The 23429-nt window shown below is 33.2% G+C and overlaps 2 protein-coding genes across 6 annotated transcripts in view; one reads left to right on the top strand and one right to left on the bottom strand.

Annotated features, from left to right (window-relative positions):
• The window catches only part of LOC136037716 (4-hydroxybenzoate polyprenyltransferase, mitochondrial-like), a 29837-nt gene extending 9736 nt beyond the window's left edge, over nucleotides 1–20101 (bottom strand). The window contains exons 1-3 of one of the 5 annotated variants that reach the window (XM_065720483.1): nucleotides 20011–20101; nucleotides 9692–10104; nucleotides 6698–6864 (exon numbers count right to left, since the gene is read on the bottom strand). In XM_065720483.1, the coding sequence (XP_065576555.1) occupies nucleotides 6698–6864; nucleotides 9692–9899 (375 nt within the window). In that variant the 5' untranslated portion in view covers nucleotides 9900–10104; nucleotides 20011–20101. Of the gene's footprint in view, nucleotides 1–6697; nucleotides 6865–9691; nucleotides 10105–16268; nucleotides 16364–16443; nucleotides 16499–19938 lie in introns of those variants that run through there. The other 4 variants (XM_065720482.1, XM_065720485.1, XM_065720484.1 and 1 more) reach the window with 4 other exon arrangements.
• Nucleotides 20102–22191: 2090 nt separating this feature from the next.
• The window catches only part of LOC136037717 (PRKC apoptosis WT1 regulator protein-like), a 40114-nt gene continuing 38876 nt past the window's right edge, over nucleotides 22192–23429 (top strand). The window contains exon 1 of the mRNA XM_065720488.1: nucleotides 22192–22558. Within this exon, the coding sequence (XP_065576560.1) occupies nucleotides 22447–22558 (112 nt within the window). The 5' untranslated portion in view covers nucleotides 22192–22446. The remainder of the gene's footprint in view (nucleotides 22559–23429) is intronic.

Below are 23429 nucleotides of genomic sequence, written 5' to 3'. Positions count from 1 at the left end.
GTCTTATATTTCTTTATATAAGACGTCTTATACTTTTAAAGAAGAACTACCTTTTCAGACGTCTTGTATGCCTTATAGTTCGTCGTATAAGACGTCTTATACTTCTGTCTTACGTCATATAGACGTAAGATACGTCTTCAAATAATGAGTAAGATACGTCTTATGCTTCGGAAGGAGAACTACTTCTTCTGGCGTTTTGTAAGACTTATACTTCTTCGTATAAGACGTCTTACACTTCTATCTTATGTCTTATAGATGTAAGAAATATCTTTAAATGACGAGTAAGATACGTCTTATACTTCTAAAGAAGAACTACTTCTTCAAACGTCTTGTAAGTCTTATACCTCTTCGTATAAGGCGTCTTACACTTCTATCTTACATCTTACGGACGTAAGATACATCTTCAAATAATCAATAGGATATGTTTTATACTTCTAAAGAAGAACTACTTCTTCAGACATCTTGAATGTCTTATACTTCTTTGTATAAGATATCTTATACTTCTACCTTGTGTCTTATAGACTTAAGGATACGTTTCCAAATGATCAGAAACAAACGTCTTATACTTCTAGAGAAGAACTATTTCTTCAGACGTCTTGTATGTCTTATAGTTCATCATATAAGTTCGGAATTCTGAGTTCTTTATTTAACAATAAATTTCATAAACAGAAAACTACTTCAACACAATCTCCCCCATAAGGCTCCATGGCCGGGAAAGAACAGGGGAGAAAAAAAAATATAAACAAAATTCCAAAAAATCCAGTCGCCCACCTTAATAATCCCCAAAATGACAAGCAAAATGTAGCGCATGATTTCAGCAACTCAATTAAATATCCAACTCAATCCAAAGACATCAACTCCGAGGACCTTAGAACATCTCACTGGTTATTAGCAAAATAGGCTTTCGTGGGACGGCTAAACATAGATGAAAGTGTTTTGTACAGCAAAGAACTCGCCGAAGGTCAAGAAACAGCTATAAAATCTCAAAAATTAGCAGTTAGCCCCCAATTAGTCAGCCATTGGACTGACCTAACGGTTACAAAGTTTGCATGAACTATAGACTAGATATTCTTGTCAGATGTGTCAATCCAATATGTTGCTGTAAATATTGTAGCGTCATTGTCAATGTGTTTTTGTGATGTGTATTACAGAACACTGTGTTGTATGGCCTAATTAGGAAACTTAAAAGTCGAAAACTTATTTACAAGCTAGAAATTCTCTATTTACTAGCTAGAAATTCTCTATTTACTAGCTAGAAATTCTCTAACACAATTTTTTAGCATACCAAACGAGAGGCAGCTTCGTGTAGTTCCAGGAGCTCGTTCCAGATCTTGTTGTAAGCTGTCAGAGGGTTGAAGTCAGACCTCATTGATGGAGTATGAAGAATCTGTAAATTGTTGCAAGTGCGGAGATGATAAGTCAATTGATCAGAACAAAAGATATATTATTACATAGGGCAGCAGGAAGATGGCTGTGCAACAGTAGAAAAACAAAAGAAGAACAAGAAAGAAAATAGAGAGATTTCACATCAAGCAAGGGTTTAAGTGAAGATTGGTTAGTTTCTTGGATAAGAGTCCTTGCTTTATCACGAAGTTTTGAAAGAGGCTTCAGAGACGAGGGAAAAGTTGACATCCAAATAACAGAACAGTATGAAACATAAGACTGAACTAGGCTGCAGAGCAAAATTTAAAGACTCGACCCTGGAAATATGTGTTTGAGCTTTCTAAGGATTCCTGGAGACTCCTGGAGACTTTTATTTTAATCAGGTTAATATGAAGCGTGAAGGAAAGATTTTCGTCAAGCAAGGTGCCTAGGAATCGAACGTAACGATCCTTAGGTCTGCTTAGAGAGCCTCTTGATACATGTATTTCATTTAAGTCAGGGCAAGCCATTGAGACTCTGGAGAAAATGAGAAAACATGACAGAAAAGAAAAACAGAAAAATGAGTACGACAAGCTTGAAAGCTTACCGTATTTGGTATTAATAAATAAATGACTCCAACATTTATGGCAAGTTGATTTATATGAAATCACTGGATAACTCTTTCAAAAAGGGCTACCATCTTCGAACGAAGAAATCAGACTCGATTCTAACAGCTTGTGCCAAGAGTACTATCATCAGCAAAAACAATAGGTGCATCCGGTAAGGACGAACTCCTGTCACAATTAGTGACAGGTGCTGGTTGACAAAGACGACAGCAAATGTTAGGTTTTTAATTTTTAACTGCATTAATAAGCTCATTGACGTAGATTAAAAAGAGTATCGACCCGATGACCGTTCCTTGTGGAACGCCAAACTCTACTCCAGAAAGGTTAGAAAAGTGCGGATTAAACGAGATGACTTGACAAGATAAATATTTTAGAAGCCAAGGATAAGCATTTCCTCTTATACCAATACGGAACAGTTTCTAAAGATGAATCTTGTGTCTTAATGAGTCGAATGCTTTTCGAACATCGAGAAAAAGAGCAGCAGGTATCAGACCATACTCAAGTGCTGAATGTAAATAATTCAAAAGAGTTGCACTTGCATGCTCAGTTGAGTGCTTCTACCCAAAACCAAACTAAAAATCATGAAAAAAGTGCTTAGAATTAAGAAAATCAAGAAGTCGAGAAAGAATACCTTTTCAAAAATTTACTGAACACTGATAAAAAAGATATGGGATGATAATTTGCAGAATCATTCCTTGATCCACCATTAAAAAGGATAGTAACACGAGCACACTTTAGAGCACTTGGGAAGACACCATTATAAAGCACTTGAAAAGATTGACAAGTCTCGTGATGGCAGAAAGCATGACAGGAAGAATGAACTTGACAACCTTAGTCGGAATACGGTCTGGGCCAGAAGATGACGAATTCCTCAAACCATTGACAATTCTGGCTATTTAAGCTTCAGAGACAGGTTCCAATGTCACTGATTTAGGACAAGGCAGTCCAAAGAAAGACCTAAAATCAGGTAGTGAAGAAGAAGGATTTACAGAAGAGGCTGTAGTTTTGCCGATATTAGCAAAATAGGAAGTAAACACATCTTGAACTTTTAGCTCACCCTATACATTTTCACCGTCAATAACAACACTTGAAGGGACAGAAGGAGGCAGAAAAGATGGCCTGATAACAGAATTGATTACTTGCTATGTCTTCCTAATGCCTTTACCACGCCAGAGAATTTTCTATAATAAAATAACGATTTAGCCTTTCGGCAAAGCGAATTGTAAATTCCTCTATAGGCTTTGAAAAGTTGAAGCCAAGAATCACGTAAAAATGGCTTAGAGGACCTGTAAGCCTTCCAACCATTATTTTTCTTCCTCCAACTTCTAAGAAGTCCAGGAGTCATCCAAGGATTCAAAGGGGCTGTTCTTTTCGATGCCAGATTTGACTGGGGCGCATCACATGTATCCGAGGTAACTTCTTTCAAAGAATAATAAAACGAATTCAACAAAGAATCTACATCAGATTCGTTTTAAGAAATATTCCCCGAACGACCCATCAACCGTGACCTAAGAAGATGCAAACCCTGATCATTAAATTTCAAAGAGGAAAAACCAGCTCCTTGGCTCCTTCTAGGCAACGAATCAGAAAAATCATACATGGAAAAAACAGGAAAATGGTCTGAGATATCACTCGTCGATACAGAATTTTCCACCAAGGTCAACGATGAAAAAATATTGTCAAGCAAAGAAGTGGTAGTGTTAGTTATACGAGTTGGCATACATGCAGGAGGTAATATTCGATAAGCAAGCATTGTTGAAAAACCCATGAACGAGGATGACCTTCTGTCACACAAATTAAGGTCGAAGTCACCGATAATGGCAAGTTCACCTGATTGAAGTTGGATTATTTCTGAAACTTCATCAGAATCAGTGAGATAGGTCTTATACTTCTATCTTAAGTCTTATAGACGTAAGATACGTCTTTAAATAATCAGTAAGATACGACTTGTACTTCTAAAGAAGAACTACTTCTTCAGAAGTCTTGTATGTCTAATACTGTTTCGTATAAGACATCTTCTTATAGACTTTACGTCTTATAGACGTAAGATACGTCTTCAAATAATCAGTAAGATACGTCTTATACTTCTAAAGAACTACTTCTTCAGACATCTTGTATGTCTTATACTTCTTCGTATAAAACGCCTTATAATTCTATCTTACATCTTTTAGACGTAGGATACATCTTCAAATAACCAGCAAGATAGGTCTTATACTTCTAAAGAAGAACTATTTCTTCAGGCGTCTTGTATGCCATAACTACTTTGTATAAGACGTCTTATACTTCTATCTTACATCTTATAGACGTATTTCTCAATTAAAATAAAGTGCTTTAGGCACAGGCTCAGCCAAGAATTCCAAATGAGTAGAGTCGGGGAAAATGAATTGGGTCCAAATAAATATTTTATTCTTTTATTTCTGTTAAAATGTACAGAATAAATGTATAAAATACCCAAATACTTTAAATTATATGAACAATGAGTTGTACGGAAAGTTAAAAGGTCAGATGTCAAATGCTTCAAAGAGTCAATTTTTCCGATAAAACTCGAGTCTCTGGTTCAGAGAAAGGGAAAAATTTAGGAAAGGGTACAAAATACATTTTTTCAAAATCAAGAGGTGGGTACCTTTATTGATTTCTTCAATTGTTTTAGTGAAAATACCATAAAAGGGCATTCTTAAAGATCTAAGGCGCGGAAGGGGGGGCAAAAATCTTCGAGGTGTATTAACACCCCCCTCCTTCACCTCCTCCCCAAACCGATGACATTGTCTAAGTAAATGTAAGGGCGACAAACATCATTAGAGGCAAAATATTTAAGGGGGTTGAGCATATAAAAGTCACTTAAGAGTATTTTTTTTTATTATTTATGTCAAATTTCTGTCTTTATTTATTTAAATTTTAGTTTTCGTATTTATATACAATATATATTTTTTCAAAATCAAGAGGTGGGTACCTTTATTGCTTTCTTCAATTTTCAGTGAAAATACCAGAAAAGGGTATTCTTCAAAATCTAAGGCGCGGGAGGGGGGCAAAAATCTTCGAGGGGTATTAACACCCCTCCTCCCCAAACCGATGACATTGTCTAAGTAAATGTAAGGGCGACAAACATCATTAGAGGCAAAATATTTAAGGGGGGTTGAGCATATAAAAGTCACTTAAGAGTATTTTTTTTTATTATTTATGTCAAATTTCTGTCTTTATTTATTTAAATTTTAGTTTTCGTATTTATATACAATATATATTTTTTCAAAATCAAGAGGTGGGTACCTTTATTGCTTTCTTCAATTTTTTCAGTGAAAATACCAGAAAAGGGTATTTTTCAAAATCTAAGGCGCGGGGGGGGGGAAATCTTCGAGGGGGTATTAACACCCCTCCTCCTTCACCCCCTCCCCAAATTAATGGCATTGTCTAAGTAAATGTAAGGGCAACAAACATCATTAGAGGCAAAATATTTAAGGAGGGTTGAGCATATAAGAGTCACTTAAGAGTATTTTTTTTTATTATTTATGTCAAATTTTTATCTTTATTTATAGCTCGGCACTGAGCTTAATTTGTGTGAAAAGATCAATATTGTCTGAACTAAACTTGAGCAATTCTCTCAACAAATTAAAATTAGAACATATATTTGTCAGTCTAAGCCTCAAAAAGCAATGCTGGAATATATTTCTATAATATAATATATATAATATATTTCTATAGTATAATTTAAAATATATGTAATGCATTTCTAGGAGGGGCTGCAAGACCTGGTAAAATATAATGCATCTGAAATTTTTAATTCACCATTAAAGCGTGGAGACAAGAGTGGTAAGTTCACGAAAAGTAGCGTTTTTTGGACTTCGCTATCCGTTTGCCAACTCACAATGATTGCTAATTACTTTATGTCAGCTTTTTGCAAACTGAAGTCTTAATTAACAAAAGCCGGTGGCAAATAAATATCAAAAGGCTGAAAGGTAATCTCTAGACTAAAAATTCAGTCAAGCTAGCTTATCTCTGATAATAGATATTATATAATATAATTATATAATATTATATAATATAATATATTATAATTATATAATATATAATATTTAGATTAATATATTAATATATAATAATATATTAAATATTTATATTTAATATATACATATTTAGGAACATAATAAAATGACTTTCTAACTTAATGACACTTATTACTACCATAATCTTACCAATTACACTTAAATTAGTTATTCTTATTATTACACTGAAAAAAATGCCAAGAGTCGCCACTGCTAGATGACGTTGATCTTTTTTCCTCTCATACAATTCACTTAAGAAGGTTAGATTTTGTTGTTGTTTCTCCTTTATTTTTTTTATCTTCTTTTTCCTCTTTCTTATTCTTTTGAGCACTGAGGACGACTTGGCGGAGGTCCTTGTCGAAATATTTCCTTGTTTTTCATATTTTGCAACTGGCTGATAAAAACCTCGTTTTTCACCTATTTGATTTTTCTCTTTTCATTTATTATTTCCACTCTTTGTTTTCATACGTCGACACTAGCGCCAGTTACCACTCTCATAAATTTACCTATCCTATATTCCTTGGTCCCAATTTGATGCTCTCAATCATCTGAGCTTTTATGCTGGTTTTACACCAATGGTGTGTTAATATATACAAATAAACGAATTTCAATTAAATAAGATATCTCTATAGGTACAGATCATTATCAATTATAAAAAGTGAGATGATTTACCTTTCTATCAAAATCCTTGTCCCATATGTCATTTATAGTACAGCCAGCTCCTCGCATCACAAATGCTCCAACCAAAAATAAAGAAAGTAGACCAAGGTCGGGAATGTTTGAACCGGGGGTAGCCAAAGCTAGACTCCAACCACATGGCCAAAATAGTAACCATGTACCTTAAAAGAAAAGGTACTAGATTCACAGAGAAAAGAACCTAAAGCAAGAATGCCAAGATTTTAAGTAGAAACAAAACAAAATAAATTTTTGTTTGTATAATTTAAAAATCTAAAGTATATATGTACTTTGACATTATGTCGTAGCCTTGCTTGTAACCTTCATTCTAGCTTTAAGAAGGTAAAAAAAAAAGGTAAAGGATACGGCATTAGACTTTACAGTCCGTACCGGCAGTGCTGATCTCTGTTTCTTGGCCCTTCAGCCAGGAAGTGCAATGGGGAAGGGTGTACAGCACTTTGACTGTGTTGTACACCCTTTAAGAAGGGTGTACAGCACTGTCAAAATACGGTTAGATCTTGAACAATTTGTAACAGAAATGATTTTTATACTGCCTGATAAAGAAAGCAATCTTATTAGTATATCCAAAATCGGCATTGCTACCCCGAGGCAAATGGGTAGAAACTGCCCTTAAGTTACAGAGGGCAGGGTAAAAAGCTTATTTCGTGATAATACATAGATAAGGATGTCTTCTATGGGGTTGCTGACTAAGACTAGGAGGACTTCCACTAAAATTTGTGCAATATTTATGGTCTGGGCAGATATACAAGCTTACCCCTCCAAACTATTTATCATTATTTCTGGTGATTTTTTATATTCCCCAAAAAAACCACTACATCAGTTCATAAACACAAGACTGTTGAATAAAAATCTAAATCAACTAAAAATCACTGAACTCTAGTGACTTTTTTTTACCGGGTGATAATCTTGCAGATATTGCGCTTCACAAACTAGAAACAGCCGTCCTTTTTAATTTTACATCGGTTTTTGAGCTAGAATTTTATTCAAGTTCAATATTAGGCATTTTTGAGCTGAATTTTGCTGGAATGTCTTAATAATTTGAATATTTTCACTATGGTTTCAGCGTGATGCCATTGAATAGGTTAATTCATAGCTTGGTCCTATAAACTCTATTAATCAAGTTTCCATATTTCACAATTTTAAAATATTTATCGAAAATGCGATGCCAATTTTGAGTAAAAGCAAGCTTATTGTTCACATAATAAATACTGTTATTTTGCAAATAAGCATTCTAAAGTAGCGAATTCCGACTATTCTACACTTTGACAAAAAAAAAATAAAACTTTTAAAGTGAGTCCACTTTACTTAGTGCAACAATGTTTATTTACCTTAATTACTAAGTTACCATTTACTAACTTAGTGCAACAATGTTGACATGAACTTAACAAAAAAAATTAAACTGCCATTTTGGTGCTGCTGATGCAGAAAAATTATAATGCGAGGTTTCATTGATGTTTCGCAAAAAAGGGGTACAATCCTCAAAATTTGTCCCACTAGAAAAAAATACTAGTTTTATTGATGGGTTTATGACACTTTCGCAACACAAGAATCCTCCAATGTGAATGGGCTCCAGCACATACCAATACCCCTCTTTTAGATGACACAAATGGGGAGATTTTACACGAATCCAAACCAGATCTAATCTTTTTAATATTCTAAACCAAATTCAAGATATAGAGAAAAAAGGTGACAAAAAGAATTAAATAACAATAAAAGTAATTTAAATTTAAGTAGAATTTATACTTCCACTTTGTTGGGCATTTAATTTTCAAGCCAGCATTGTTCTTTACTAGCTATGAATTTTACTTATTAGTTAGGTTAAAATAAAGAAAATTTATGTTAAAATTACCAGGTTTTAGAGGGGTCAAAGAGCTGAAAATTTATTAAAATAAATACAAGTTTAACTAAATGACTTACTATCCCAATAATGTTTGACATACAGTTCATTCTTCATCTCTACACGCTGTATTGACTTGATCTATATTCTATGGATAATGTTCATCACCATTAGCCTTATTTTTCCAAAATAGTTATTTTGATTTTTTTGAAACCTTAAAAAAAAATTTTTAGTGTCTTTATTTTTTTGTAAAGACATTGTTAGTTTTTCCCTTCCTTTCTTGACACAAAGTAGTAAGATTACTTTTCTTGATCTTTATTAAATGACTGATTAAAAAGATGACTGTAATTATAAGCTATGTTTGTTATACTATTATTTATGTTCTTACTATGGTTTGAGTTCTGGTTTACTTTATCTGATTCTTCTGATGTCCTACAAATAGGTTTTTATTGTGAGATATATCTGATAGATTTCGAGACTTTCAACTGACATGTTATGTTCAACATGTCACGTTTTGTTAACATGTTTGAGGCGGTGGTTTTAGAGACACTTGTTCCCTCAGAAGATCAAAAGTTACACTAACTATAGGGTTGGAGGGGCAAAAAATACATATTAGGGGAGATGAATTTTTATGAGTATCCCTTCCCGAAACATTATTTCCGTGTCCACCCCTAGTTGTATTCTATTATGCCGTCTTTCCTTTTTGCCAACAAAATTTTTTAGTTTTTTTTTGCTGCTAGGTAAAAGTATATTATGGGAGACAATTTTTATGAGTATCCCCTCCATAAACATTAATTCTGTGTCCACTCCTGGTTGTGTCCGATTATGTCTTCTTTCCTTTTTTTTTGCCAACACAATTTTTGAGTTTCTTCGTTGCTACTACGTAAGAGTTCTTTTATTGCTAGGTAAGAGATGCACTACTTAACTTATTTTTTTATGATGTTTATTTAAATATTAGTTACTGTACTAACTTTGAAGCATTATCTTGCTTAAATAAAATGGGACACAAAAGCAAACCAAACTGGATTAGAGCATGCAATTAACCTGGTAATTAGTTTACATACTGATTAAATCAATTCTCTAGTAAATGTTTTTCAAATGCAGAAAAAAAGAAATTCCGCATACCCACTGACCTACAGGTTTATCAGCTCTCATTAGCTTCAAATAAGGTTGTAGTTCTACTGGAAATGATGAAACAATTTTCTCTGGCAGATTAGTCTTTTTCCGGGGTTCTGTCTGATTTGTTGAACAACACCTGAGAGTAAACTTTAGCTTTGGCAATACAGAATTAAGAAATAATCGATTTTTGCCGAATAGGACATTGTAAGATGTAGTAAGCATTTTAGCTTGCTCTCTAAGACACTTAAAGTTTGATGTTTCTATACTAAAGTCTATAATTCTATACAATTCTGTATGGCTTGTCAACTTTCCTTTCCAGAAATAATGTTTAGTAAAGAAATGTTCTTACAAAGACAGTTTGTCTTGTAGGGTTACCATGCTCAGCAGCTGAATTATGATGGCAGGACACAATGATAAATTATAACACCTATAAATAAAAGTTGCAATTAATATATTCTACAATACATTCAATTAATCAAAACAGTCCAAATTAATCCAAATTTATTTGCGGTCAGGTCAAAGTGCCTAACATTCTCCTCCTCGAGGAATTCCGCCTCCCTACCTTGGCAGCCCAACGTTTTACTCTTTGTACCAATTTTGGAAATAATCTGCGTTGTAACCCACGCTTCCAATGTATACTCCCAGCCCATTATTGTCCTCCAAAGCCCCGTTTACACCGATCAAAAGCACGAAGAATCTCAGTTTTAAATCCTATCACCGCAAGAACTGAGCGCTACAGAAAGAGTTTTGTGGAAGCGTTTGTCGAAATCATGAATAAATGAAATTTGTAATGTATCACGTTAATGTGTCATTTATACTGTTAATGTGTTAGTTTTGTTGTTTCATTTTTATCTGACAGGCCAGTTGGATTCATTGATGCATGTTTTAATAATGAACTTATGTTTTAACTTATGCACCCATTTTTTTTTTCAATTTATTCATTGTACTTACTGTATTTGACAAGCCAGTTTGATTGACAGGTCATCGCTGTAGGCAATGTTTTAATGTTTCACTTGTGTGCTTATGTAGACTAGCTGACTGAAGGCAACAAGTTCGGCAGTTTTATATTCTGAGAGTTGGCTTGATAATAAAGTACTTCTATTCTATTCTATTCTAAATAGTATTATAAGCTCATGGGGGTGTTTGAGTCTTTTCAGAGCTTTGCGCCTACCCAAACATACACGCTAAAAATCAAAAGTGGATCTAGAGCAAAATCTTGAGGGGAAGGGCAATGTGACAAGGGCGCCAGTAATTGACCAAATGACAATTTTGTGTTTAAGAAAAGAGTGAAAAACAGAAAAAAAAACACGGAATGAGGATGCCAGAAAAAATCATAGGGGATGAGGCAGTTTCTCCCATGCATTCCCTCCCCCCTGGATCCGCCAGTGCTAAGAATTACGAACAAATTTGCTATGAGAAGAAGTGAGTAGATTAGGCAAAACATGGGACTCCACCTCAGTTTTCATACCAAATAAGGACAAAGTCTGTTTTTGTGTACAATTGTCGACTGATTTTTTTTTTTCTTTTTTTTTAATTATAATAATCGTATTTACTGCAGTAGCCAAGTTGCAAGATCCTTGAAATTAAAAAAAGTTCTTAAAAGCAAATTTTTTAGATAAAATGGTGTCTGATATTTTGATTAGTACCCCATTAAAGAATTTTAGTCAGCATTAGGTAAATGGTGGTTCTTTTAGTTCAAAAGTTTAATTGGTTAAAGAAGCTAAATTTGAACTATGATGACTTGTTTCTGAGCCAGAATATTGCTGAGCTTCTTGAATAATATTTTCTACAGTCCAAATTAGTATCCAAGACTTTTTTTTTCATGAGCCAAACCAAAACCACTACTACCTCCAAGACACTGACTGTTTGTAAACTAGACACGTTTTATGCTAGGAGAATAAGAGAAATTCCCGATTCTACATAAAAAAAAAAAAAAACTTCGGCATTCACTAAAGATAGTTTATTAATGTTAACTGCAATTTTCAAAAAGAAATTAAAGAAATTCAAAAATTAACAAAGAACTTTCTTATTTTATAAAATTGTTTTTAGTTCCAGAATTTAATTAAACCCTTCTTAAAAAATATGGATATTCTGCCTTAACAGTGCTGGGTAGAACACCAATAAATAGTAGCTGGTAAAACGGCAGCATACCGATTTAGGGTTCAACACCTTAAATACTTTCAGATATTGGTCTAAATCTCAGACAAATGTCTGGAAAGATGTTTTAAAATATAACATTTGTTATTTTCTTTCAGCGAAGGTGCAAAGTTTTGATTAAATTAAAAATATTTATAAAACCATCACCAAATCGACATACACATAAATATAGGGAAAAAAAATGTTTCCTAGAAATAGCATGTGAAGATCCGGTACATTGACAAGAAATACAATCAATCGACTGGTGAAAGAAGAGGTCCAAAAACAGCTTTCATGGATGGATGGGATTTTAGTAAGTAGGTAAGCAATACCATTTGATTCCCCATTCAACGCTCTATTCAAATGTTAATTAAAACAAATCCCAAAAAGAATTTTTTCAAAGAAAAGTAAAGAGCCATACTAAGTTTAACACTAGCAGAAATAACTTCCTAGAGTAGCCTAAATCAAACTCAAGTTGTGGGCATCAAGCCAGGGCTTATTGTAGAGAAAGCAGAGACAGATAGTTCAATTGAGTGAGAGGCAATCAATCGACTGGCGAAAGAAGAGGTCCAAAAACAGCTTTCATGGATGGATGGGACTTGGGTGGATACAGGTCCAAAAACAGCCTTCATGGATGGATGGGACTTTAGTAAGTAGGTAAGTAATACCATTTGATTCCCCATTTCAACACCTATTCAAATGTTAATTAAAAGAAATTCCCAAAAGGAATTTTTCCAAAGAAAAGTAAAGAGCCAAACTAAGTTTAAGACCATCAGAAATAACTTCTTATAGAAGCCCAAATCAAACTCAAGTAGTGGGCATCAAGCCATGGCTAATAGTAGAAAAAGCCAAGTTATTTCGTCCAAATGAGAGAGAGGCAATCAACCGACTGGTGAAAGAAGAGGTCCAAAAACAGCTTTCATGGATGGATGGGACTTGGATGGTTGGAGAACCGAAAACAGCCTTCATGGATGGATGGGACTTTAGTAAGTAGGTAAATAATACCATTTGATTCCCCATGCAACACCTATTCAAATGTTACATAAAAAAAATTCCCATAAAGAATTTTTCCAAAGAAAAGTAAAGAGCCAAACTAACTTTTAAGACCACCAGAAATAACTTCTTATAGTAGCCGGAATCAAGTTCAAACTGTGGGAATCAAGCCATGGCTAATAGTAGAAAAAGCCAAGTCAGCTAGTCCAAATGAGAGAGAGGCAATCAACTAACTGGTGAAAGAAGAGGTCCAAAAACAGCCTTCATGGATGGATGGGAGTTTAGTAAGTAGTTAAGTAATACCATATGATTCCCATTCAACACCCTACTCAAATGTTAAATCCCAAAAATAAGTTTTTCAAAGAAAAGTAAAGAGCCATATTAAGTTTAAGACCAGCAGAAATAACTTCGTTTAATAGCCTAAACCAAACATAAGTAGTGGGCATCAAGCCACGGATAATTGTAAAAAAAAGCCAAGCCAGATAGTCCAATTGAGTGAGAGGCAATCAATCGACTGCTGAAAGAAAAGGTCCAAAAACAGCTTCTATGAATGGATGGGACTTGGGTGGATGGAGAACCAAAAACAGCCTTCACGGATGATGGGAATTCAATAAGTAGTTAAGTAATACCATTTGATTCCCGGTTCAATGCTGTATTCAAATGTTAATTAAACAAAATCCCAAAAAGAAGTTTTTCAAAGAAAAGTAAAGAACCATTTTAAGTTTAAGACCATCAGAAAAAACATCCTATAGCAGCCTAGATCAAACTCAAAATGATCCAAAATTACTACTAGAGAATAGAAGAAACCCAAAGTGAACAGAAATTAAATAAAAAATAACAGCAAACAAACACACAACAGGTACTAATACAAATGAACAAATACATCTTAAAATGAGTAAAATTCGAATGGAATCTTAAACTTGAAACAGAAACAAGAGTTTGACTACTGCTCCCTTTCTCAACTGTAAAAGTCTAACGCCTGCTGATTTATTTGGGTTTTACTGAAAACTATACACGTCTTGAACTGTCCTTGAAAAAACTAATAAAAGTAAATTGAATATTTGATATATAGCAATATTAATTGCTGAAAGCTTAACAGTTCAAGATTTTAATTCACTGTAATTTTTTTTACAATGATGTAAGTAAAATATGTGTAATATAATTTGTTTTCAGTAAAGCACTAACAACACAGTCGACTTTAGGCTTTAGACAGTTAGGGAAGGGGGCAGTGACCAAAATGTTATCTGTACTGTAGAGATTTTTGTTCATTTTAAGTGTGATTTAAATATTCAATTTAAATTTTGTTTTTTTTTAATTTATTTAGTCATTTACATTAGTACATGTTCTATGTTTGTCTTCAATTATTATTCATTTAATTTCTGTTGGTTTTGGAAACACACCAGAAAGTTTGTATAATTATGAAAAACACAAGGAAAACAACATAATAAGGGGCAACTTCGGTAAAAAATATACCATCGACTTTGGCTTGCATTGCAAGATTACCCATAAGCTGATGTATGAAGCCAATATAATCAGAAATATTTCCCATGAACGGAATACTTGGAATTTTTGTATTTTCCCCCTGAATGGATATGTTTTTTTGTTTGTTTTTTTCATTTTTTTCTAGATTACTTTCAGTTCAAAATACATTTTTTAAATTTGATTTCTGATCGTGTTTTAACTAACACCAGGATACCTGGCTCTACTGCCATGGAAAAATCACCCTTTCCACAGAAATAACTTCTGGGTGGTCCAATCCTGGCGATAATTTACACCAGACAATTACCCTTAATTTCTCCATACCTAAAATTGAATCGGTAAAGAGAAAGCAAGACATATAAAGAAATTTCGTATAGGAATTCTGGAAAATTTACCCGGTGTAAAACTTTCCCTAAAAAGTTCACCCCCTGGAAACTTCTCTCTCTAACGAAAATCCTCCCAGTTGAAAATTCATCCTCCCCTCTCGACCCAAAAAATGTATGCATACTTCCCAATAGAAAATAAAACAATGGGTAAACTTTATAACTTAAAACCCTTTCCCCTGGAGCTTTAGAGGGGGTCATTTTATCTCTAAGGACGTAGTTATTGGGTCCAACCATGCTGAAGAAAAAAGCTATCTCAAAATTTTGATCAGATGATTTTGGAAACAAAGTGGCATGGGATGGGGTCTAGTTGACCTCCAATACTTTTTGTCACTTAAAAAGCCCTCTCTCAGCATTTTAGTTCCACTGGGTTGGTACAATCACTCCTGGAAAAAACAACAACAAAGAAACAAATAAACACATATCAATGATCTTTCTTCTGGCAAAAATTACAAAATTCAACATTTTTGCAGATATGAGCTTGAACCCTCTGAAGAAGGGTTCTTTGATATGCTGAATCCGATAATGTAATTTTCGTTAAAATTCTATGACTTGGAGGGGTATTCCCCATATTTTTGAAAACCAGAAAACTTTTCTCAGGCTCTTTGCTTTTGATGGCTAAGACTAGACTTAATGAAACTTATATATTTGGAATCAGCATAATAAGCAAACTCTTTTGATATGTCTATTGGCATCAAAATTCTGTTTTTTTAAAGTTTTGATTACTATTGAGCCGGTTTGCTCCTTACAGTTCATTACCATGAACTGTTTTATTACCCATCAAAATCCAAACAGAGATCATTGAAATAATGATCATTTTTTCTATGTTACCAAAAGTATTGTATTCATAAAACTTCTACAGTTTCATGAAATGTAATTAGACAAATAGAAATGGTTTTTCAACTAAAGTAAGGAGCAAGTTTAAACCTTAAAACAAATATAAATTAATCTGTATATAAGGGGGACTGCCCCCTTTTCAACACCTTGCTTGTTAAAAAAAAAGTTTTTTAGTGCTTCAAAAATTGTGTCATTTCAATTGCAATTTTTTTAAAATTGTAAGAGCCAAACTTCACAGTAAAGAGTAATGAGGTAAGGAGGAGACACCCCCCCTTCATATAAAGAATAATATATTCAAGAAGCTTTCAAATCTGTCCCTTGCTTTCATTTGATAAGCTCTTTTTTTTAATTTAATTTATGATTGTTTTCCAAATAATACCCAGGCCTAACTAAGATATAATTTGAGGTACTGGTCTCTTAAATCCCTGGTTAATTGCTTTTAAAATGTGTAAATCAATAATTGTACAGTCATTAGTACTGTACTACGTTTAAATTTGTAATATCAATTTAAGATATTACAAAATTAGAGGTGAATAGTAATTTTGGTAAAAAGTCCTTGTTAATATTACTACTAAAGAATTTTGGTTGGATGAAAAGGAGTATTATTGCTTGTATTGAAGGAAATTCTGTGAGACTTTTCATCTTCTACATATCTGAAGTTATCAGAACCCCTACAACAGGATTTTCTTATCAATAAATGCATTACATACATTATTTGAAATACAATAAAGTACTTCATATAAATAGAAAAAGAAAATAATACCATTTAAAATTGCAGAAAACTAAGTTCCTTGCAGTGTTTGCAATCCCAAAGAAGTGTCCTGGCAGGGCTGATGATGACCTGCCTTGCCTTTTCCACCTCTGTGCTGGTAGATATGGAAATGTAACATGTTAGCTGCATAGAGGAACAATTTAATTAATTCCTAACCCCAACCTACCTCTTTCAACATTTATCTGAAGCCTCATGAAGAGTAAGCAGTTTGTCCATTAAAATGTACTTTTTAAAGAATCTACAAAAAAAAACATTAAAAAAATAGGATAGCAAAAGAAAAGCAAAACTTAAACTTACTATCTAGCTCTCAAATTAACCCTCTTTTATTTATTATCCTAATCAACTAAATAAAATGTTTAAAAAACTTGAAGTAAAAAGTGACCTGGACTAATATTCACCAAAACTAAGAATAGATTCTCATGACAATTGCTATACTGGCAGTGTTGGCTTTTTATGCTGATTGTAAATATATAAAGTTCTTTCAGTTTATTGTTTTCCACTCAGAACCAAAAGCCTGAGAAGATCTGCTTTATTTTTGAAGAAAGGGGAAACCACCCCAAAAGAGCAAGTGGTCTTATTGAGAATCCCTTTATTAGATACATCATATCAGAGAACCATAACATAAAGTTTTCAAGCTCCAATTTTCAAAATGTGGAACTTTGCATTTGTTTTTTCAGAAGAAACATTGTCAATGCATGTTTATTGTTTTGTCTTTTTCCAGGGGTGATTGTATCAAACCAAAGGTCCAAGGTAATTGGGAGGGAGCTTATTCCAATGTAAATTTAAAGCTATTTTTTAGTGACCATACAGATTTTGTCAGGGGAAAGTCTTGTTTTCTTGTTATTTTAGGGCACCAAAGTACAACTTTTTTATGCTCTTTACAAATATAATAAGTGATTTTCTTAGAAATTCAACTTTAGGCCCTTTTAGGACCCTTGAAAAAAAATTTGATTCTATATTGTTTTGATAGAAAAAAAGGTTATAATATCTGTTTCAAATTTACTATTTCATAACAAATCTATCTTCAAAAAGTTGTATATTTCATAGACAGTGACTTGTCAATATTAAGTTGAATAAAAAGAAAAGATTGAAAAAAATCTGCCATGTTTTCTTCTTATTCTGTTAGGTATCTTACAATATTTGTTTTGCCTATACATAAAAAAAATATCAAAGCCAACAGAAGAAGCATGACAGAAGAAAAAGTGGAAAAATTGCATTAGATTTTTAATCTTACTCAGATGTGACAAATTAATACTTGCAGATTATATAACTTTTAACAAAACAGATTTTACAGTGAGATACTAAGTTTCAAAACTGATGTTCAAACCCTTTTTATACCAAAAAACATAAAAAGAAATTATCATTGTTGAGGGTCCAAAAAAGGCTTTAAACTGAATTTGTAAGAAAAACAATTATTGTATTCAGAAAGAGCATAAAAAAGCATTAAATGCTACATTCACTTTGTTTGTAGGTCAGTAATATGAGCTGCAAAATATTTACTGAAAGACCTCTTTTCAGAAATACTAATTACCTTATTTATATATCCTTTCAGTGTTTTAGTTTAATTCAAATATTGACAGAAAGCTGATTGTCTTCTGATTTAAAAATGTATGCTTGATAGCATACTTATTCTATAAATGATTAAACATAATGATTCTATAATATTAAACATAATTTGGTAAATATATTATAGTTCATATTATTGACTTACCAATAAAGTGAACATACCACTTGGTGCCTTTCTTTATACTCTTTATGAATATAATAATCACTTCTATTGCAAATTCAAATTTAAACACTTTTTGATCTAACCTAACCTTAAACAAGAAGAACAATAGGGAATTTCTAAAGACAGTGGGAAACAAATTAGAATGAATATTCCAATTCCCTATTGTTCTTCTTGTTTTTGGTGTTTGTGATGGAAAGGCAGTTTGGTCTTTGTTGCTATTTAACCTAATCTTATTATAAATAATTTTGGCACTGAGAAAATGTAGTATTATTTTGTCAAAAATGACCAAGAAAACATGATATTATTTTGTAAGAAAATGATCAATAACTCATACTTTAATTGAAAATCTGTCACTTTTAAGAGTAAACAAGTGCTTATATTTGCACTTGCAGTAGAAGCAATTAGCATATTTGTAAAGAGCATAAAAAAAGGCATCAAGTGATATGTTCACTTTATTGGTAAGTCAATAATAAGAACTGTTATATATTTACTTGTAATTTTTCCTTTCAGTTGCTTGTCAAAACAAAGACCACATTTTGAATTTATGATGGCAAGTTATTGGTAAAAGTTTAACCAAGAATGCATATAAAAGACAGGGAAGTTAATGCACTCATATTTTGTCTTACTGTAGTAAAATAAGAACAGTCCAAAAACCTATTGTTTCAATGGGTTTCAAGCCTAATCCTTTCAATTGATTGTCAAAACAAAGACCATATTTTGAATTTATGATGGCAACAAAACCTAATTTCTCTGGAATGGTGAAGAAAAGTGGCCCCTCCTGAAAAGAGGTCTTTTGCCCTAGTTGTAGCTCTAGAGCTTTAGAGTGTTATTTCCTGGTCTAAAGTAGATATATGCCAAGGCCTATTTCTCTTTCTCTTGCATGGATTCGGTCCTAGGCTATTGCCCTAACCTAGTAACTTTAACCATTTATTAGCACTAATGAAACAGGCTTAATAGATCAAGCTGAATGAAACTTTAGATAATCAAAACATGTAGCATATCTGCCCCTGAAACTAGGCTAGCTATTAATAAACGAGAAGACTAATTCCATAAAGAGACTGTTTCCCCTCCTTCCTTATAGAGTTTTTTTTATGGGCTAAAGGTATTAATCCTGAAGGGTTGATTCATGTTTACCTAGCTCTTTTGGCTAAAGCTTTTATAGATTAGAAGAAAACCCAAGTTCCACTAGTCTTGCTTGTTGTTGTTGTTTAGTTGACGTTTGAGTAAATCAACCACTTGTATATGTGTGATCCTCTTTTGAAATTTGGGCTTATGAAGCCATGTCACTTCAAAAAACACACAAATAAAATTTTGGCACAGGCCACATCAATACTTGAGATATTTTGGGAGAATACTAGGATGTTGTATAGTGTTCTTGCTTAAATCACTGGCACTAGTATGAATATCATACCTCTATTCTGCTAATATTGCTTAAAATATCTGTGAAAAGAAACATATTCAGATTTAAATAAATCTAAAATACGAGAATAAATAGATAGATAAAAAGGTCAATACAATAAAAATATAAGTTAATACAGTTATTACAATTAAAAAATTTATAAACGGAAACATTAATACAAAAAAGAAAGGTCAATACAATGAATATAGAAGTCAATACATATAAAAAAATATAAAAAAAAATCAGAGTATGTTATGTAGATTATAACTCTTTATATAGGCCTACTTAGTCAACAACAACATAGTCTTTCTATGGACCCACTTCGGGGACTTAGCCTGATCTAGGATTGCACTCATTGTGAAAGCACCAAAATACTTTTTAATTTGGTTTCTAAACAAACTTCTTTGTAGGCTACTTCACATTTTGTGCACTTCATGAGAATATGCCTGACATCACCATACTCATTACAAATATCAAAGAAGGGCGAGCTAACTCTCCCCCCTTTTGTAAAACTGAACGGGTTTTGACATGACCTGTCCTCAATCTAAAAACAGTAACATCAACAGATCTAGTCTTGCTTTAAGAGCTTGAAATATTTGCCTTACCTTGTGCGCTACCATTCTGAAATTTTTTTATTACATTCGACCAAAAAAATTTGGAAATTTCGAAAACTGACTTTAATGTTGTATTAACTTTTTAAAAGTGAAAAACCTGGTCAAAGTGATGAAAGACTTAATAGATGTATAATACATGTTGTGTGTATTCTTTCCATATTATTTGTTTTATATATTTAAAAAATGTTAAGAATGTTATATGAATTGACTTGATAATGTTGTATCGAATTATTTGAAGAATTTAAAAAAGGAAAAAAATGCCGGTAATTTATATGAATTAATACGACAATACTGTTTCAAATTATCAGAAGAATTGAAAAAAATAATTTCCTACAGATTACCCCACCAAGAAAAAAAAGAGAATAGTGTGGAACGAGGAAGGTCGTCTAGACAGAAGCTGGTTTTTAGAGGAGACGTTAATAATCGACAACAACAACGATGAAAGACCTGAGAGCCTAATTAAAGTAAAGCCAAGACAGTTAATCTCTCTGAGGGGCAAAGCTGGTAACCTTTTCAGAATTCAATAAAAATGATTATTTTCACTTCTTTATGATAGCCTATTATCTTAAGTCAGAAATGAGGCAAGTTTTTTCTATGGCAGGGGCATACGTATATGATTTTCAAAAGGGGGACGAGAGTGAAGATAATATAGGTCAGCAAAATTTTCTTGATATATCCGTCTTATTGTCCATTATTATGAGCTCCCAGTCCCAACAGTCAATGGAAAAGTTTTTTCATGCTCCGGATAATTGGCAGAATGGTAAATTTGTATTAGAGATCCCGGTTTTACAATTCAGTTTGTTCGTGGAAAAAGCCGCTTTATTTTAAAGCTTGAATTTGATTTAAAAAAAAATCTCATTTGAATGATACCCACAAAATATAATGCATCTAGTTTTTTATAAGCTCAAGAGCATTGTTAGTATTGTTGCTTTTTAAGTTGAGGCTAATAACTAACGAGTTCCGTAATAGTGTAGTTCTCGATAATGAATGAATGAATGAATGAACTTTATTACCCGTAAAGTATAAAAAACACAAAGTACGGAGTATTATAAATAAATATAAATAAATAAACAAAAACAAATACGATAAACAGCGAAGAAAAACAAAATTCAAACTAACAAAAGACAATATGTACTAATCAACCAGTATCTATATGGAAAAAAGGCTGCAGAGGGTCATAAACGTGAATAAAGTTGAATGGAGTTCAGGCGTGAATGGAGTCCCCCCATGAAAAAATCCTCCAGACTGTTCCAACCCCTCTAAAAGCTCACCCAAGTTAATTTCTTATGGAGCATCTCCACATGCAAAATTGGTTGTCAAAGAGAAAGTGACACAAATAAAAAGAAATTCGTATTAAAATTCTGGCAAATTAGCAAGAGTACTATTTTGATTACACAATTCTGGAGAAAAAAAGTGCGTGAGAGAAGGTTTAATTGCCTTCCAATCTTTTTGGGCACTTAAAAAGGACAATAAAACTTTTGATTTTGGTTATCACGAGCCCTCTCCCGACATTCCATCATCATTGGAGACAATCACACCTGGAGAAAAAACAAACAAACACGCATACGTGATATTTGTTCTGGCAAAAATACAAAATTTCACGGTATTGAAGATCAAAGTTTGGAACCACTATAGTGAGGTTCTCTGATACTTTAAATTTAATGGTACAATTTTCATTAAGTTTCCTTCACTCTTTGGGGGCGTTTCCTCTCTATTTTGAAAATCAGGCGAATTTTCTCAGGCTCGTAGCTTTTGACGAATAAACACTAATAGCTTTTGATGAGCACCTTGTATACTAAAAAAGGCGCAAAAAGCAAATTCTTTGACTTTCGATGAGTAACACCTTAGCTTTTGATGAGTATCTTATGTATTTGGAATCAGCGTAAAAAGTAAATTCTTCTGATGTTTCTATTGATATTAGATTCTCATTTGTTAGGGTTCTGGTTTACTAGCGAGCCGAGTTGATTTACTTCAGCCCAGCTTCGAGGACTGCTATGGACATCCGTTAATATTTTCAGTGTCTTGCAGCTCCAAGATAAGCCAGAACTAAGATAACCAAGATAAGCCTGCTATATCTTATTTTAGCTGATTCTGCATAAAAAAGTTTTATGTGGCAAAGATTGGAAGGCAATTAAAAAACGATTTTCAACATGGATGTCAAGATGAGCCGGGATCATTTAAACATATACAAGCAAAGAATGTTTGAGTAAAGTTTCAACACACACCTAGTCACAGTGGAGGGAATACCTAGTCACAGTTAAGGGTAGTGGAGGGAATAAAGTTGCCGACAAAAACGCCAAAGAAGCCTCACCTGTGCTATAACATGTAAACAAATCCTAGAAAGAAAGATTATAAACTATAAACTCTATAAGAAGAAACAGAAGAATAAAAAGCTTGCCATTTGTAATCTGAAGCTGCCTATTGAACATGGAGTCAAGCTCCGTGAGTCAGGAAGATTTAGAAACTGAATATGAGCTCAGTTCAAGAAGGAGCAGGGCTAGAGTTACTAGAATCAGAAATGCTTTTAGTTCTAGGACAGGTAAGTCTGTCTCGCCAAGTAGCGCTTCTCTAGGCTAGTAAGAATCTATTTGTAGTTTTTCTAACATACTAGGCAAATATTCACTCTCCAGGTAAATGAATTTTGGTAAAATTCTAATTTAGGGGCTTTTTGCTATCTTGGAGAGTGCCTGAGTTGGATGAATAGAACATCCAGGAATATACCCACACCCTCAATTATCTCTCAGGAAGATATTTCAATGCACTGACCTCCACTCTTTCTCCATCCAGAGGACAATAAAATGGTAAATTTGAAGTTAGCAAAACATAAATAAGCAAGGATGATAGCCTAGTTAAAACATGAGGATTGCCTAGGCTACCTGTTGCCTTTTTTATGCTCTTTTGCAATTCAATAAATGTTTTTGGGTTAAATTGCATTTCAAGTCCTTAATAGGCTAAAAGGGATTGCTGCCATTTATAGCCTAGCTGATTCACAAAGGGTAATTAGGCTGTTAATGTCTGTAGTCTTACTAGTAAAATGATATTGGGCTGGGCAAAAAAAATTTGCAAATTTTTAATAGAGCATGAAATCCCTCAGAAATAACATCAATTTTGCCATGATGTCATTTTTGAGGGGTTTCAGGCTCTTTTAAAAATCCCTGCTTTTTGTTTTCAAAATATTCTTTTACTAATAAGACTATGGAAAATGATGGTAAAATTCTAGTTTAGTGACTTCTTGCTATCTTGGAAAGGGGTAAGGTTAGGAAAACGAAACTTTTGTGGATAGGTCTACAGGCCAAAGTATATCCCAGGAAGGTATTTTAAAGTACCCATCTCCATTCTTTTTCCCTCTAGAGGGCCCTGAAATTTGCCTACATGATAGGTCTATACCTATTGAAATTTTGAACAAATGA

The sequence above is a fragment of the Artemia franciscana genome, chromosome 17 (assembly GCF_032884065.1).
Source record: "Artemia franciscana chromosome 17, ASM3288406v1, whole genome shotgun sequence".
Taxonomy (NCBI): Eukaryota; Metazoa; Arthropoda; class Branchiopoda; order Anostraca; family Artemiidae; genus Artemia; species Artemia franciscana.
Note: the sequence above shows the minus strand (reverse complement) of the source record. Positions and strands in the feature narration are given on the sequence as shown.